This window comes from Folsomia candida, unplaced genomic scaffold (assembly GCF_002217175.1).
Source record: "Folsomia candida strain VU population unplaced genomic scaffold, ASM221717v1 Fcan01_Sc009, whole genome shotgun sequence".
Taxonomy (NCBI): domain Eukaryota; kingdom Metazoa; phylum Arthropoda; class Collembola; order Entomobryomorpha; family Isotomidae; genus Folsomia; species Folsomia candida.
In genome coordinates this window covers 79731-96947 of record NW_019091201.1, presented here as the reverse complement: position 1 = coordinate 96947, position 17217 = coordinate 79731, and the positions used below count along the sequence as shown (strand labels likewise).

Below are 17217 nucleotides of genomic sequence, written 5' to 3'. Positions count from 1 at the left end.
GGAACACTAGTTGTCCCCAAACCTCAGTGGATGGAAACACTTTGTGTATGCATTCCCCCCGTGAATCGGTTAATAGCCAAATCTACGTGTTCCTCTATATAATACGTAGTACAAACACGAACCTTTTTCTCTTTAACAACCCAACACCCACAGAAAACGCAGTATGCATGGACGTTTAAAGGGAAAATTTCTCCATCCAACTCACACTTCGATTACGATATAGTAGTTTTTTACCAATGTGAATACGTTAAAAAGCTCTCCTCTCTTTTTTAGTTCACGTTTGCATTAATACGAGACAGGAACTTGTTGAAGTAGTGGTGCATTGATTCAACAATCACCATCAGACCAGACCACATGACACTGACCTTAGTTTAAACTTATCGCAAAAGATACGTACATTTCCTGGATTTGTGATAAGAAGGTGAGTTAAATTGGTCTTTGTTTTATTTTTATGTTTAGATAAGAGTGACATTTAGTGGGGGAGGATGTGAATGACATAATACTGTCATAATAACGTTGCGGTTTAGTAAAATATAGTGTGTGGTGAATACAAAATATTGGCAATGGTTTATTTAAGGCTACTTCCTGTAATGTCAAAATATGAACATTGTTCAAGACTGACATTTACAGAGTGAGAGTTACATATGTTTGCATAATAGGCGCATTTTGACCTTTTCATTATAGTATTTACTCCTTTCAATATTTGCGAATTTCGAACTCATCTACATATTAAGAATCCTTAATAACGTATATTGAATAAAATATTATCGGCGTTATGGGTATTCATCGACATAAGAAGACTAAACTCAAGCAGGCAAAATAATATTTTTCTTATGGGACGGTTATTAGATTATGATGTATAACGTCTTTATTTCTTGTACATAATAATAGCCAGAAATATTCATGCTGGTCGATGTATGCAAGTGCATACGTGTACATCCCCACATTCTGACAGTAATGTTGTAAGTATGTCCCAACTGTTAACAAGATTTCTCAGTAGTGACAATCAAGTCCAGCAGATACGTGGACATACTCTGTCATACATGGATCTATTACTTACTTCAACGTAGTCATCATTGAGTCTGGGAATTTTTTGTATTCTTCATTGTGCAAGAAAAATTGCATACCAAGTAATACCAAGTATTAAAGAGCAGCATACATATTTGTTGTACGTCTTCCCGTCTTCTTAAGACATACGAATACGACCTTCAGGTACACAGCGACATAGATACGAGTAGAAGCCAACGTCAACATCGGATCTGCAAATTTGTTATTTTTTGTTGCTAATGTGTGAGCAAATACCTGAATGTGGCAGCAGTGGGAGCTCATTTTATGCAGTTATATCGAGTTCGATGGTTTATAAGAAACATCAATTCCAGTGTGGCTGTGAATATTAAAAACGTTTTAGTTTGTCTAACTACAGGTAAATCTAATTAAAACAGTTTTAAATTCATAAATATTTTCACATTTTATGAAATAGTGAGCATATTAATATTGTAAGTACTACGAAATAAATTTGTTGAACAAAGTTGGTGAGTGTAGCAAACGGAAATAAATTACTATTTACTCTGCACTGTAATGGGAATATTTTACTTCAAAAAGTTCAGCTAGCGTTCGTGTCGGATATAATAAGGGTGCCATTTTAGACTTTACAATTACATACATCCACATTACAAAACCTGGCTGACACTCATTTAAATATTTCACATCTGTTGAAATGCATAATAAGCAGAAATTTTTATTATTCTCCAATTCACAAAGGCCGATTACGTGTGGAGTGGAGCTGTTGTCATAAAATGTGACAAAACACGAGAACATTGAACACATTATGCATGCAGTATAGATTTTGGCTGATGTGTACAAAAATAAAATAGGCGATACGTAGGTAATTAAACATGAGCGATTTTGTATTTATTTTTTAGTGTTAGTTGTACGAAAGAATTAGGAACTACAAAGTTCGGGGGTTAATAATATTGTGATATAAGTTTTAAAAAGTGCTTCGAAAGAGCCAGGATTTGTACAAGAAAAAATCATATCAAGCTATTTACTCCACAATTTTATAGAGTAAACGGTTGGAAATTCCTATCACGGTACTCAATTTATCAGTATCAATAGTCGATGCTGCGTGGGTTGTTTGCAATTCAATATTCGAAATTTAATCCGACCCTCCATAATAAAAGTTTTTTAACATCCCACACATGGTCATTGTTCGTACGTAATGATATCCAAATCTTGTATAATTGATACATCATCATCCAGATCGTAGACAGACATCATGCCTATGAACTTTGTCTTTGGGCATATGCGTACATCTCACTCTGCGGTATACGTACTAGTAGGTTATGTTAGTAACATGCAACACAATACTTTTATCGGGATTATTGAACTTGTATTTAAAATATAACGTGTTAATTAAAATTTATCTCTGCATAATTCAACTAAAAAACAGACGAAATTTATTATCGAGAAATATCGTCGGCGTGTAAAATGATAATTCTGCCTTCTTCGAAATACATTTTGCGTTCATATATGTACGTAGTAAAGTACTTGTTTGAGAATCAAGTCATAATCTTGTCATATTTCACTCTTGAATGCAAACGGAAGTTTTAATCTGTATCTGGAACTATTGATAACACAAATACATACAAAACTAAAGGTTCATATCGAATTGTGTTGTTTCTTTTATGACAGAACGGAACTACATAAACATATTTAGCTGTACTAGCTGTCTGTAAAGTTGATCATAAGGTAAAGATAATTCCCACTAATAAATATGTATGTACATACAAATGCGCAGATGCTCTTAAATATGAAACAGTAGATTAGGCATGAAACCAACATTGTAAACTAAATGCTATTTGCATGCAGTTGGTGGTTAGTTAGATCTCGATAGAAGTACAGTTAAAAGACGGCAGTTTAGTTGGTGTTTGGCTGTCGGACAACTTGCTTGGCAGGCGTCGTGTATGTAACCATACTTCAAATTCGATTGCTTTGTCAATCAACTTTCACTCCAATAACACCGGTTTGTCGGACAAGTTTCGAAATTGGAGATATCGGTAATTCTTGGATATTTAAATACGTTTTAATAGGAAATTATTACTAGTAAAATCATATTTTCGGGAGAAATTTGGTAAACTAAATAAGTGTATGAATCTGTTATATATTTATCTACTTGCATAAGGAGGAGCTGAATTATTCGCTGAATTATTTTAGCTGCATTGATACATAAACGACCAAAAATACATGACATGCATGGTGAGAGGACAATCCGAAGTATTGATTTATCGACCATCGAACACTACAATTTAGCCACAATATTATACGGCTTAAAACAGAAAAGACAAGAAAAATAGGCCACGCAATAGACTACTTAATACTTTTTTTGTCTGCAACAGTTTACTCTTAGTAGTTTAGTAGTACTTGAGTAGACAAAAAGATAACACGGAATTTTGTATCGATCAGTGAACACCAAAACCAAGTGGTAAAGTTTTTATTATAAATAAAACACGGGATTTTTTCATTTCAGGTGTGGTGCCGTCCGAGAAGAAAAAGTACTCTGTTGTTCCTGGATTTCTGATAGTACAATATCAACCAAACAATTATTATGGCAAATTCCTTTGTATATTCCGTTGGAGGGGTAGCGTTGTTGATAGCGTCCATTGTTGTGGCTCAAAGTGGTGGTATGAGTTCAACCTGACTATCAGACGCTTTTATAAAGAAATTACAGCAGAAATACATTTCTTGATTATTTTTTCCAGACTCTGGGAACCTCTGCATCGGAGTCCAAGTTCATCCTGATTTGGATTCGTGCATAAAATGTGTCGAAACTCACATAAACGCAACATCCACTAAAAATTGCACATTTCTAACAACGGGAGGAGGAGCTTTATGTGTTAATGTTACGCAATTCCCAGCTGAGGAAGCAGGACCACCCTCGACAAATGTCACAGAATGTAATTTAATTACAAGAAAATGCCAATTAGTTTACAACTTAGTATCAAATTGTAACCTTCAATATTAACAGGTCGCAAAAACCTGCCTGACACAAATGGAACAACTCCTGGTACTAACATCACATAACCTCACCATACATACATATGTATCTCAATTTCACCATGAATTAACGAATATTAATGTATTTTCGTTAGCCCCAGCGACCACAACGGTCCAACCGACGACCATTCCTCCGAACTCGACTACGACAACTGTTCCTACGACATCTATCCCTACGACAACACAACCTACTCCGACCACCTCCGCCAAGCCTACAACTCCTACGACATCGACACAGCAACCAACGACCCCGACTCCTTCCAATGGCACCACCGCTGCCCCAAGCCCCACACCTGCACCTCACTCGGGAGGAATGTCATTTGCGTCCTTTTTCGGTACTTACTTAAAAATATAATTTATTAACATGTTAAAGCAAATTACGTAATATTCCCATGTACAAATTGTAGCTGGGATCGTATTCACCTTATGCATGAGCGGTTTGGGTTATCTGATATGGCGTTTCTACAAGGCAAGGATGGACCGAAACTATCACACCTTGTAAGGACGATCTTAAAATCTACTCATTCTTATTTCTTACAAATTATTAGATCTTACACGTTTGACAAAATTGTTTACAAAAATATTTATTATATTACTCAATACCATTAAAAATTGTTTGGCCCGATTTAATGAACCGATTAATTCAAAATATTCCAGTTCTAACCCAACATTTTAAGTCCTGAATCCTGTCCTCTCAACTTGGTCCAACGCTTCTCTCCACGTCCAGTCAATTTTTGTGTGCGTGTTTTTTTAAATTAGTGTAACAACAATTAACATTGTGAGTTTAAATTGTGTTTGTTGAATTTTTCTTAATTAGGGATTGAGTTTTATTTGAAATCTCTCTCTATTGTACTGTGATCTTGTTTATGGAGAGTTAAAACTAACTATCTATGCACAATTTCGGTTATTCTCCAGCTAAAAATTTTTAGATATCGTAGTTTGAGATGTCGTATCGACATTATACGTATTAATAGAATGTTGTTTGAAATTCGAAGCTTTTGCCTGCTTGTTAAAGGACTTTTCCAACTATAATTTTGCCAACGTTCGCCTGTTGAAAATGGAGAAAAATTTATAGAGGACATGCAAAAAAATCATCCCGTCTACTATGTCAAGAACGCATGCAAAAGTGAACAATGCTGTATTGAGTGGAATGTGTGTGTGTGATGTCGAATCGACATTGTCGATATATCATCTTCAGTGAATTCTGCTCAAGTATTTTAACGAGCTAAAAGTGTCAAGCGTTGTACTTCTGCTTGGATTATACTACAAATTCTATACGTGTTAAGCCCAATTACAATTTTGTTTGTATTTTGCTTTATGTATGTATTTGCGTGTGAAAATTATATAATTAGTCTTTTACATGCATGTTTACGTGTGAAGAGCTGCATGCATCGTACTTATTCCTTTAAATCAACCGTCAAATTAATTCTAACTTGATTAAAGGAAATTTCTATATTTTTTACGACTTTCTCTATTTGTCCACAATCTGCCCAATTTTATATTTCAGGTCTACACACCTGATTTAATTTAAAGCTTCTCTCCTTACCACCTGGAAACAAAAGGTCTAAAATGTGCCCCAGTTTCATTGAAAACGAATCTTCTTCTCGAATCTCATCAGCTCGGTCATTAAAAAAATTGTCAATTCACTGAATCTCTTTCGAAACAATTAGCAAAAAAAAAATCTCTATTCAAGTAGTTGTTAGTCGGTAAATTTCTAAAATTAAATATTCCCATTGTTGTTTTGTTAGTCTGATAAAAATTGAAAATAATGTGGGACACTAATTCATCGAATGAACTATGCAATGTTTTGGATTCATATTGTTAAAATAACAAGTAATATATGTATGTACATTAACTATTAACTGTCGTTATTGTCATTCCTAGTGATAAATGTATTCTCTCTAAAAGATGTTACTACATGTATGTAAGTCGATATTTTGTAAATATAAGTTGCAATGGTGCCATATGTAATTGTGGTGCCGGAGATGATACCGACCGATAAGGCGAATCGGTGTTGAAGTCATTATACATATAATTTGAACCTACGTACTGCGTACATATGTATGTAAGTGCACTAATAATTGTTAGGTCGGGTCACTGGTGGGGTATAAGGATCAGTTAATCATTAAGAGCTACATATTCCTAAGTTAGTACTAATTGTATCATTGTTTAAGGAATAATGGTGTGAAATTATTTTCGATCGCAAAAACGACTAATTAGTTTATGCTATTGCACTCACTTATAATATACATATGAACTCTGATAATTCGATTCAACCATAGTTTTAGTGTGGTGCTCATATTTAACGATTAATAAATATGCATAAAGTAAAGTTCATGTTGGAATAAGTACATATATAAATTTGTTATTCTTAAATACGAGTACATAATACGTACTTCATATAAATACGTGCAGAAAAAATTGTGTGATGTGATGGACTATGTCAAATTTATTGTTCGTTTGTGCAAAGAAATATGAATTGTAATGAAAAAAAAATAAAGTTTGAAATGTTACAGGTGTAATGATTCACTTGGTCATACGAGAAGTACATAAAGTTGTCCAGGAATGTACCTCATTGTCAATTAGCCAAAACAAAATGGCATCGGGTGTTTGTCTAACTTGGCCTAAATTCCATTCTCTTATTCGCTTTAATGTTTATTAAGGGAAGGAGAAATGTTTTCAAAACATTACCGAGTACACAACGCATTTAAATTCCAGGAAAGTTATAGCTCTGTAAGCATCCTCTTGGTCACATTGGTGAGAAAGCGTTTGTTCTTTCGTATAGAATTTAGCGTGAATTGAAACAATTGATTTCAATTAAAATCCCACAGATTTAACGGCCTATTAAAATTGCTCTATTGAAATTGGCATATTGAATTAATTACATACATTTTGCTCATTTCATACCAACATTTATCGGTCTCAAAAAACAAGAAACAGCTTTATAATGACTCGTTTTTATGAAAATTCCTTGGTCTCCTTTTGTGGCATGTTGCTTGTTATCTCGATGTCTTGCACGATGGGGGCTGCAGGTAGTTGATTAAATAAATTAACAAAATTCTCTTACCTTGTCGATACCTAGTTAAACCTCATTTTGTTTAGGACAAACCAATTTGGTCCTTGCAACGACCGTTCAGCCGGTCAATTCCGTGTCTCCAACGCCTCCTCTGGGGAACACGACAGCAAACACCACTTCCCCCTTGAACGCCACTTCTACCACTTCTTCCCCCAACAAGAACCTGGACGACGATGCATTGAATGACACCTTATCATACGATAGCGACTTGTACAGTGAGGATTCCCGAAATAAGTCTGGATTGTTTGACCGCTATTACAACGGGACCAATGGCATCGACAACGAAACCTATTACAAGTACAATACCACCACGGGAGAAAAGTGCAATGATTGCTGGATGGAAAAACTTGGTGATATTGCAGGTGCATATTAAGACATAAAACATGTCAAGTTTGCGAAAGATTTATGAAATGGAAGTGATTTCTGATGATTTGCATAGGTCCATCAACAATCGTAATCGCTGTGGTTTTCATATCTGCCCTTCTGATCCTAACTGCTTGCCTCACTTACCGTAACATCCGGAAAATGGTCCCTTAGTTTGGCTTATTAACTTAAAACACATACAATTTATTAATCATTAATTGTGTTAATTTAATAATTTTATTTTCTCGGGCTCTGTCATTTATGTAAATTATGAATATGTATGTACTATGCTGTTTTATATTCGTTTGAAAACTCTGGTAGCAACGACACCTCCACATTTGAAAGTGGTCACCATCTCATTTCCATTAAAAACGCGTTGAACTTCTGACTCTTCGCCTCCTGTACTTTGCTTATGCGTAAGCGTATTCCCTTCGACATGAACTGTTGACTACGTTAAAAAAAGGTTTACTAATTGTTTTACTATGCTAGTTAAATATTTTAATCATAGTTAATTAAATACCTTCGATTTCCTTCCATCTGCCAATTCCTCGTCAAATATCTCGCCAGGGACGAAAACTATTTCAAACTTTTTTATGGCTGTTGAAGTCTTCTGAACCCATTTTCCATCTTTCTGTAACCATTCCATTATTGGATGCGCTTTGCTAGCCATGGTTCTTTGAATCATTCCAACGCCTGGAAAAATGCTTTATTTATAGACAATAAAAAATCTCCCATTTAAAATTATTGCGAATCTAACACCAAAAATTATTGTCATACACATACCTGCTGCCTTTAGATAGTCTTCATATTTGTCACTGGACACTAATTCCCATCGTCCCAAAATTTGATCCGCCATTCTGACTGAAAACTATTAAAGTGAAAAATGCCGAAACTGTATTCCCAACTGGTCTGCAATGCAATGAGAATTAAATCATTTTGAGTATGATGACTGCACTTTGCTTCATGTGATGTGACACCTCCTTCATAACATGTCGATAAGGATATTGACATGCATTTGTAAGTGGCAACCGTGTGAAATAGATAATAGAGATTGCAATTAAGCCTTTACACGAGCCCCTCCCCGTATTTGTATTGACTCAAATCCAATTTGATACATCATGAAGAGGATGTGACGAAGACGTGCAAATCGCTTGATATTTCCTAATTGGTGGTGCGAATCAGGACTAAAGTTGAACGTAAAGTTAGCCTAAAATGTATGAATGTCTCATCACATCAAAAGTGCGGTCGTGCATGCATTGACTTTCCTTTTAATCCTTTTAATTCGACAAAAACAAACAAATACGCCGCATAAGAAGACTCACCGATCACATATGCATACGTATTTTAAGAGACGAACCTATATTTCAAGGCGTTCCAGCCATTAGAACAAAAGAATTCCCAATTTCCTAACTTGTTCTTGTTCACAATCAACAAATCTGGCAAAAAATGTCATTAGTGAAGCACTAAAACTGAAGCTAATGCAAAACATTATCTTATCTTTGCATTTTAAATATTAGAGTAGAATAAGTACATACACGTGATGACTGATGTCAGTCAGTCCGTATGGAATTGTCGTTGATTCATGCGATGCGACAAAGAAAAACTTTATAAAAATGTAATTACCTCCATTAACTTCCAATCTTTCAAATTACTCAGTCCACGCTGTCCACCAATCTTTTCACATTTGTTTCAATGTCAACTCGCCCAGTGCCATTTATGTCATGTCACTTTTATTCTTTGTAAGAAATGTATTAAATATTAGGCAGCGTGGATCACAAAAAATGTTACCAGATCTGCGCACTGTCTCACTTTGTCTAGCAATTTGGGCTTGTACATTGTTTTATTTAATGAAATTCGCAAGTCTCAAATTTTATGGTTGACATGAGAAAATTTGATATTTTGTAGGGTGGATTGGATGGATATGTAGTTGTGGTAGGTACGGAATTTAACAATAAAACCATATTAGTTTTCGCATGTGTGCATGGCTTGCTAATTTTTGTCATTGTTGATTTGTTTCGCTTTTTCACTGTCAAAGTCGCACTTTCTTTGTCATTGAAATTATGTTATTACCAAAACCTCTATAGGGGTTATAAGCCATCAGGAAATTCCTTCTTTGGTCGTCTCTCCATCGCTTTGGGATGATCGAGTGGTGATCAAAATAACTTTATCGTTCGATTTTCACATAAATATTTCAAGAAATGACTGTTTCATCCATCCTGGTTCTTGATTAGTTTGCTAATCAGAAATTAAAGATATAGTAAGCACGTGCTATCAAATAACGCTAACACAATCCCATCCCAATTCAGTCAGAACATACTATTAAACACCACAATTAAGTTTGTATTCTTATTAAAAAAGATATTTATTGCGATATTCATCAATCTACAATTGTGACACCTACGACCTACCAGACGTATAAGTGCACGTACGATAAAGTGTCAAGTAGCTTCCTTGTTCCTTCATCAATATTGCTATTGAGACACGTCCCAACTGCAAAAATTTATCTGGGTATCTCATTCCAATTGGTCGCAATCCAAACTGCAGGGTCAAGTAAGAACCAAATTACGTTTTAGTAGGAAAACAAAACCACGCCAATAATCAGAGGAAAAGACGAATGCGTAACTAACCACAAGGCATATTATTTATGTATGCAAGCTATTCTTTACTAACAAAAGGAATACCTCCGCCCACACAATTTGCTGCTGCGTTGTTCTTTTCTTCTACTCATATTACTCTATCTTTAGTGTGTGTAAACATTAAAGTTTATCCTGTAAAGATCGACGAAATCAGTATGCATGTAGTGCAGTAGTTCCTCCAAGCAACCTTTTTAATTTGGCGTTGGTAGTGGTGTTACCTTCGTAAAATTGAAATGTCATTTTTTTACTTGGTTGATTAAATAGATGCATAACAGCGCTCGTGTACGTCGCACAATGTGCTTTTTTTACAGTATTCTACGCTTTATGTTAGTGGGTTAAGTATTTGCTTTTGCTGATAATGCGATTTCTCAGGTTTGTTTACTTTAAAGATTCAACATACACGGCTCAAATTAGCAGAACGAATGAAGGAACATCATATATAGTTTTAAAATTTTATGTTATGAATTCTTCTCCCATTACTCGTGAAAATGATAAATTATTCAGCTTGCCCTTTCTAAATTGTACTTTCTCTATGAAAAAGCTTGTGGTTTTGAAGTCTGGCTCTATTCGAAGATGATGATGACCATGCAGATGTGAACAAATTACATGTCAATTCCTCAGACAGTGATGGTATGAATAAATGCCCAACAGTGCTTTCATACCTATCAAGATCTTGCCCATTACTGGTAAAAAGAGAGCAAAACATGGTCTACAAATTGCTTCGAAAGTGACAAACGAAAATCAAATCTATAAATTTCAATTCCTTAATCAGTTCTTGTCCTCGATTTGCATTTTATTCAATTTAAAACAATTAATACGAGAAGCCTTCGAACATTATCTGCTCAATTTGTATAAGGCGAATTAACCACAATAATCTCCGTGCGTGGCTTTTATCTTGTCTTTCCGTCGTGTTGAAGTCTTGTCCACTGTAAATTTTGCATTAATATGTTTAATCATTACAAAGCTGGGAGCAATACCATACCATATTTACATACATACTTCTCTGTTTCACCATGACTCGCCCATTTTGTGGATTATAAATTCTAAATCAAAAGCGATAAAATTTTCGGTCTTGACAGGTTCAGGGAGGAAGACGTGACTTGTCTGCACACAACTGGTCGAAAGTACTACTACTGCTACTAAATATTACTTTTGCTCCTCCTAGTTTTGGTAGTTAATGAATTTTAGTTTAATTTGGCTTAGCGATATCATGATGATGTTTGCAGTAATTAATATGTCTGCATTATTTTAACATTAAATTAACTAATTGAGATTCGATTTCAATATTTGTTAGGTACGAATTCTCCTCTTGTTCATTGTGTAAGAGCAAAATTGTACATGATTTAGCAAAAAAAACAGCCATCTTCTCCACTTACACGTTGATTTATTGCTAAGCTGTTCTTAATTTGTCTGCAGCGAGGTGAAACCAAATATGTTTCAATTTATCCTAAGGTGAGGCCCAAAATTACTTATCAGATAATTCTGCTAGATATCTCTCTAATAAAACCTTTAGTGATATCCGCTTATTATTTTCCTAAAAACAAAGGAATATAAAATAGTCCTGCCTTTAATTCATGTTATTTTGAGGTAATAACTGTGTGCATAAGTATTAATTTTTATGAAATAACACAGACCCAACAAGTCAGCATGATAATAATTGCTTGTTAATAAACAAGGGCTGCACAATGTAGATACTTCATGTACAAATATCTGGGGAGACATTAAATATGGGGTCTCAGCAGCGTTTGCAGAGAACGCAAGCTTGTAAAATGGAGGATGATGGACGGTTTACACATGAATAAATGACACATTGGTAAAATTGCACGCTTAAATTCATTAAAAATCAGGACTCATCATCACGAATTTCTATTTCGTGGCAAAATACTTGCACACAAGAACAATACGCCTTTGTCTGCAAACTTTGGTACATCGCTCGTTTACAAATCTCGGCTAGAATTAATCAGTCAGTGACCAATTAAACACGTCGTATTGATTCTTCCTAATTTAAACTTCCAACGCATCGTGAATGCATCGTGATTTCAAAATTGCATTCTTTCAGATATTTTCGATACTGATTTGTGAACATAAAGGAGAAAACGATCCAATACAATTACTTATAAGCAACTGATGACTATTTGTCACGCAAAGGAAGGATTATTCTAACCATCTGTGCATGATATGAATTTATTTAATTGACACTTGGCAAATATGTAGTTACTTGTGAACAGTGTCCGTGCAGAAGCATTTTAATTGGGCTGAAGACTACCTTTACCATAAGTGCCCATCAATGAAACGGAGTGATGTTTGAAAAGGTAAGAGTAATAAGAAACAAAAAATTCTTTAGAGTCCTATACTCAAAAACTGCGACTAAATTTTCAGTACTCAAGGTATACCTTTAAACCCAATCCGGACACCGGTTAGACAAAATATTTCGAAAAGGTGATCTCACGATCCCTGAAATTATGCATCCCTGTTTCATTCATTATTTCCCTTCTGCTGCTTTTTGACATGCACACCCAGCCACACATGTTATATAATCCTGCAGGGTCTTCTTTTTTCATTTCTCTTCTGACTTCACTTTTTTACTCTCATTTCCAAAATGCAACAAAACAAAGTACAACTAACCAGCAAACTCACACCAACTCCCAGATATTACAGAGACCATGTATGCGCACATTGTTTAAAAAGAAGCTGGCAGCAGGGTTTAATGTTCATCCCAGAGAAAAACAAGACATTCTTTGCATGAGGTGTATGAAGTTATTCGGTCTTCGTCTCACCTGCCGAGTAAGTAAAAGTACGCCTTGCTTTTGAAGAAAAGGCAAACCCAAGCCCCAGGACCAAGTTTCAGTTTGATACTACGAGCTACCAACCTACCTTTCTTGTTCCTGTACGTATACCATCAAAAATAATGAGAGAACATCGCGTATTGCTTATACCTACTTACCACCTTTAAATCCTATTTAGTTGAGTGAATGAATCCATGTATATTCACGGTAATAGTACTGCCGCACACCAAAAACTACACCACAGTCAACTAACCCAGTCCAATCCGCTGCATACAATATCTACCTTCAGAGATGCATGCACACAATCTACCTGTTGGAGGTTCCTTTAATGCAAACACCTTTAATAAGTAAGCAATGTGAAGATCTCAAGATCATCCGTGTGCCTCTCTATCTCTTGTGTTTGGGCCGGTTACTTGGCGTGGTTGGTTGGTCCATCGTCGTCGTCGTCGTCGTCCAGCTCATCTGCTATTTAACCATGTTGCCCATGGGTAAGGTTTGGGATCAAGAATCCTATTACCTTCTTACATGTATACCTTCCTACCTGCAATAATCCACTGCATTACTTTTCGTTTACTTTATTATCAACCAATCTGCCGAGAAGTCAAGACGTACTTCAACATCCCGAAGCCTTTGGCTTCTACTACAGAGAAGCCTAGCACACTAAAATAAATAATGTAGCAAATACGAAGCAGTCGTATTTAGTTGCACTATTTTATTCCAATCGGCTTGTGTGTGAGTGATATTCTAAATTGTAAAATTAAACGTGAAGATTAAGTAAATTGTGGCTGAAGTAAATAAAAACATACAATGAGCCATTAAATATTGTGCCTGATTTCCAACCTGGGTTTGTTGCTTGCATGTCAAAAAATTCTTCTTGATCAATCAACAACCTTCAATTGTGTCGAAAATTGCATTGTTTTCTGACAAAGAAACTCCCAAGTTTTTACAAGAGAAACAAAGAGAGTTTTCGGTGCATGAGACGTTGAGATAGCAAATCGGCTAAACAAGTGGAGAGACAAATGCATGTCTTTTGAGGGGTACATGGAGAAAGAAACGTTCCATTGAGCACGGAATAATGTGACACATCGACTCGTCCTAATGTGGCAAAGTGACTAATACTCAAGTGCTGGGAATGTGATCAACATTTTTACATACGGGTGCACGACAATATGACCGAACTATGACCATAAACTTATAAGAAATACCCTACAAGACTTATGTATTCTCCGGCCGGGTTGAACAATGTTGAGAAGAAAAAGTACCAAAGAACCTGAATTGCATTACTAATACGTACGGCAACTTGTTCATATATAATTTGTTTGTTGATCATTAAACAATATTTTATGGATTGACAACAAGATTTACAGATGAGATTTACATACCTATTCAACCTCCACTTTATCTCTTTGACAGGAAAGAGAGGATTTAAATGTCTCAACTTCTCGTATTAACATACATTCCTTGATAAGTGGTGTTATACACGAACCAAATTTCCAGTTCTAGTTCTTAATCGCTTCGAGGAGGAGGGCAGTTCTTCTGCCTTGTTATCTCGTATGTTTAACTTTCGGTCATAATTTTCGGTGGGATAAAACAATCTTTAAAAAAATAATTGTCGGAAAATTTACGAAATCAAATTTGTGCCAAAAAAACTGAAAGGAATTTTGTTACACGTACATTTTGGACCTTAACTTATTATGGAGATCAATGGGACAAACTTGTTGAGGTAAGTTATAAGCAAGGACAGAAAAACCTGAGGAAATTTTAATTAACTCAACGCCATTACTTGACACCATTAAAATGCAGATTTTCCAATATTGTCGTCGTTATACAACACTGACAGCAGATGCCCATTTTAAGCCAGTCAAGTGCTAATTTATCTGCTCTGATTTGAATTTTAATTCTAATTTTCATGAGACATTTGATATTGAATTGAATTCCACACGCACCACTACACAATTCATTCATGCATTGAACTATATGCATAAAATTGCATGAGAATTTGGCCAACCTTTCTCCAATTTCCCATATTTGGCGATTTTATTACCTAACTTATAACAACATATGAAATAACTGCAAATTGCTGTTTAACGCTGCATAGCTTACTGAATGCAACTTGAATTTGCTGCTTGTACTTACATATTTATTTGATTTAAACACGTTGACATTTTATGTTAAAGGACTCCTCGCCAGACTAATGAATGTTATGACAAACTGAAGTTTTGATGCATTGGCGTGCCAAATTTTTCTTAAGATTTTTTTTCTGTAGAAGGAAACAAATGCAAATTTGTGTCTTGTTTTCGTTCACAAAAAAATTTAAGGGATTTTTTTTACACGAGAAAATATTAAGTTTACAATCAACATTTTTCACATACGTATTAATATCTCACAAACGAGCACAGATTAGTCGTCGAGGCTCGTGTTGAATTTCGCAATAGTCAATATTCAACCATTTGAATACCGTCTTTTAGCTGTCATCGATTTCCCTTTTAAGAGGTTAGCTGCATACCTGAAAGGTTTTATCGACGTATGATGCTCACTCCTCACTCACTACTCAACTCTTAATTCACGAATGTTGCCTAATTCCACGTTAATCGTGAGCTCAAGTCAATTTACAGATACTTATGATACTAAATCTGATAAGGATTAGAATTAAGTAAGGAGACTTATTTCGCATTCCGCAAAACCATAACATTTTTCATGTTGATTGCTTGCAATTCCTAAAATGATACTTAAGAACTTAATCACGTATGAGTGTATCTTATGCAGAAGAGAGGTTTTAAGCTGTTACCTTGTTTTACAACACAACTCAAACTTAATCAATTAGCTTTGAAATTTTTTAAATGATGTTCGCGCATACACATGCGAAAATTCCTGCCGTCTTTCCATCCATACACTTGCCTTATAAGGTTGCCATTATTTGTCCGAATCTTCATGCCCCTTAGATATGAACTGATGATTAATTATTGTCATTTGAATACGTATGACAGCAGCTTTTCTCTTTTATTTGATTTTTTTTCGTTCAGCTTGTTCATTTCGAACAAAGAAGAAATGAGAAACATTGAAAACAAAGGGAAACACTATTCTCTGTCCATGGGGATGATGGTAGTAAAAGCTATTTAAACGGATCAGACGGACAAGGTTTTTTATCATGCAGGCATTCGTTGAATGGACATGTTAGCACTAAAACTGTGCTAAAAGTAGAGACGTAAAAAGAGATGATAACTAGGCCATCGAAGAAATTTTATACCACTGTTCAGCCAAGAAATTACTGCATGAATGACATTTAATAGAGATCGAATGGACCTCGTGATATAAATTGCACACAAAATGTACATGTCAATATAGTTTGATCAAGTCATTTTTTAACTGATTCAAATGTCAGGATGCAAAAATAGTGCAAAATTTAACAGGAAGGATTCATTTATCATTCCACAATGAACATGTAATAGTTTAAATTGAAAAGACCTCCAATATTCATAAAAACAGTTTTTAAAACGTTACGCGTATACATCAACAAGCGTACATAAATCCAGCACAATTACGTCGACACGACCACACATCAGAAATTAACCATTAACCCTAATTCTAAATTGACTTGATTTTTATTGCTTTGATGTGCGACTGTCCCTTTTCAAGTAAAAGTACTCCTAATGGACAATGTGCCGTCATAAAAGTTGTTGGACGTTGTATACGCCGCTCCCACGCCATGTATTAATAAATTGACAAATTGAAAACATCCCTTCATTTCATCTTTAGTTTACAAAAGGATGTTCTTCGTTAGGTGATCGTTTAAACAAAAGTGTCGCAACAACACCATTTGTCGTTCGTGTAATAATAAGTTATTAGTTTTTGGCTCCTATGAAGCACCAAAAACCAACATACAACACGAGTACCTATGAATTTAAAGTTGATTAATTTAAATATTGAATCACCACTCGTGGCCTTATGTTGTGCCGTATGATTTTTGGACATGATGGCACAAAATTAAGAGAACAAAGCAAAACCGTGCTTTTCCTTTCACTGTCAACGCCTGTGTGTAGGAGGGTAAAGCACTATTAGCACAGGCAGAATTTTTTAATAACTGGCTCACTTAATGGACGACGAACAATTTTATCGGCTAGACTTCTTCTTCCCAGTCATTCATTTGTCAGTGGTACGTTACGCATAGGCCAGTGTCGTGTCGAAGTGCAAATGCGGATCAATTGTTAGCATGGATAAAAATTGTATAAGTATTTTATCATGTTGACAGATTTTAAGAATTCATAAATAAGGTCGTATTTACCAGAAATGATACAAAGCGCTG

General features: G+C 35.2%; 4 protein-coding genes across 10 annotated transcripts in view; 3 read left to right on the top strand and 1 right to left on the bottom strand.

Annotated features, from left to right (window-relative positions):
- The first annotated feature begins 165 nt into the window (after nt 1-165).
- On the top strand, nt 166-6568 carry LOC110853722 (salivary glue protein Sgs-3). 6 transcript variants are annotated; one of them, XR_002548247.2, is made up of 8 exons: nt 166-421; nt 3527-3680; nt 3759-3953; nt 4025-4063; nt 4149-4388; nt 4461-4551; nt 4711-4791; nt 5561-6568. XR_002548247.2 is itself a non-coding variant. In XM_022102036.2 (7 exons), exons 2-7 carry the CDS (start codon nt 3605-3607, stop codon nt 5577-5579), a joined length of 660 nt encoding a protein of 219 aa, XP_021957728.1. In that variant the 5' UTR covers nt 166-421; nt 3527-3604; the 3' UTR covers nt 5580-6568. The 6 variants fall into 6 exon arrangements, 4 of the variants coding, with proteins under 4 accessions (XP_021957728.1, XP_035711050.1, XP_035711051.1 ...); XR_004835618.1 differs by having other exon boundaries at nt 244-421; nt 4711-4831; XM_022102036.2 differs by lacking the exon at nt 4711-4791.
- Nucleotides 6569-6712: 144 nt separating this feature from the next.
- Nucleotides 6713-7685, top strand: LOC118436651. The gene is made up of 3 exons (XM_035855161.1): nt 6713-7085; nt 7156-7491; nt 7569-7685. Exons 1-3 carry the CDS (start codon nt 7001-7003, stop codon nt 7664-7666), a joined length of 519 nt encoding a protein of 172 aa, XP_035711054.1. The 5' UTR covers nt 6713-7000; the 3' UTR covers nt 7667-7685.
- Nucleotides 7686-7710: 25 nt separating this feature from the next.
- Nucleotides 7711-8448, bottom strand: LOC110854260 (sodium/calcium exchanger regulatory protein 1). Its single transcript, XM_022102681.2, has 3 exons — nt 8276-8448; nt 8013-8185; nt 7711-7940 (listed from the first exon to the last, which is right to left on the bottom strand). Exons 1-3 carry the CDS (start codon nt 8346-8348, stop codon nt 7788-7790), a joined length of 399 nt encoding a protein of 132 aa, XP_021958373.1. The 5' UTR covers nt 8349-8448; the 3' UTR covers nt 7711-7787.
- A 4898-nt stretch (nt 8449-13346) lies between these two features.
- The window catches only part of LOC110854038, a 29798-nt gene continuing 25927 nt past the window's right edge, over nt 13347-17217 (top strand). Inside the window, exon 1 of one of the 2 annotated variants that reach the window (XM_035855152.1) lies at nt 13347-14637. In XM_035855152.1, the coding sequence (XP_035711045.1) occupies nt 14609-14637 (29 nt within the window). In that variant the 5' untranslated portion in view covers nt 13347-14608. The remainder of the gene's footprint in view (nt 14638-17217) is intronic. The other variant, XM_022102856.2, reaches the window with a different exon arrangement.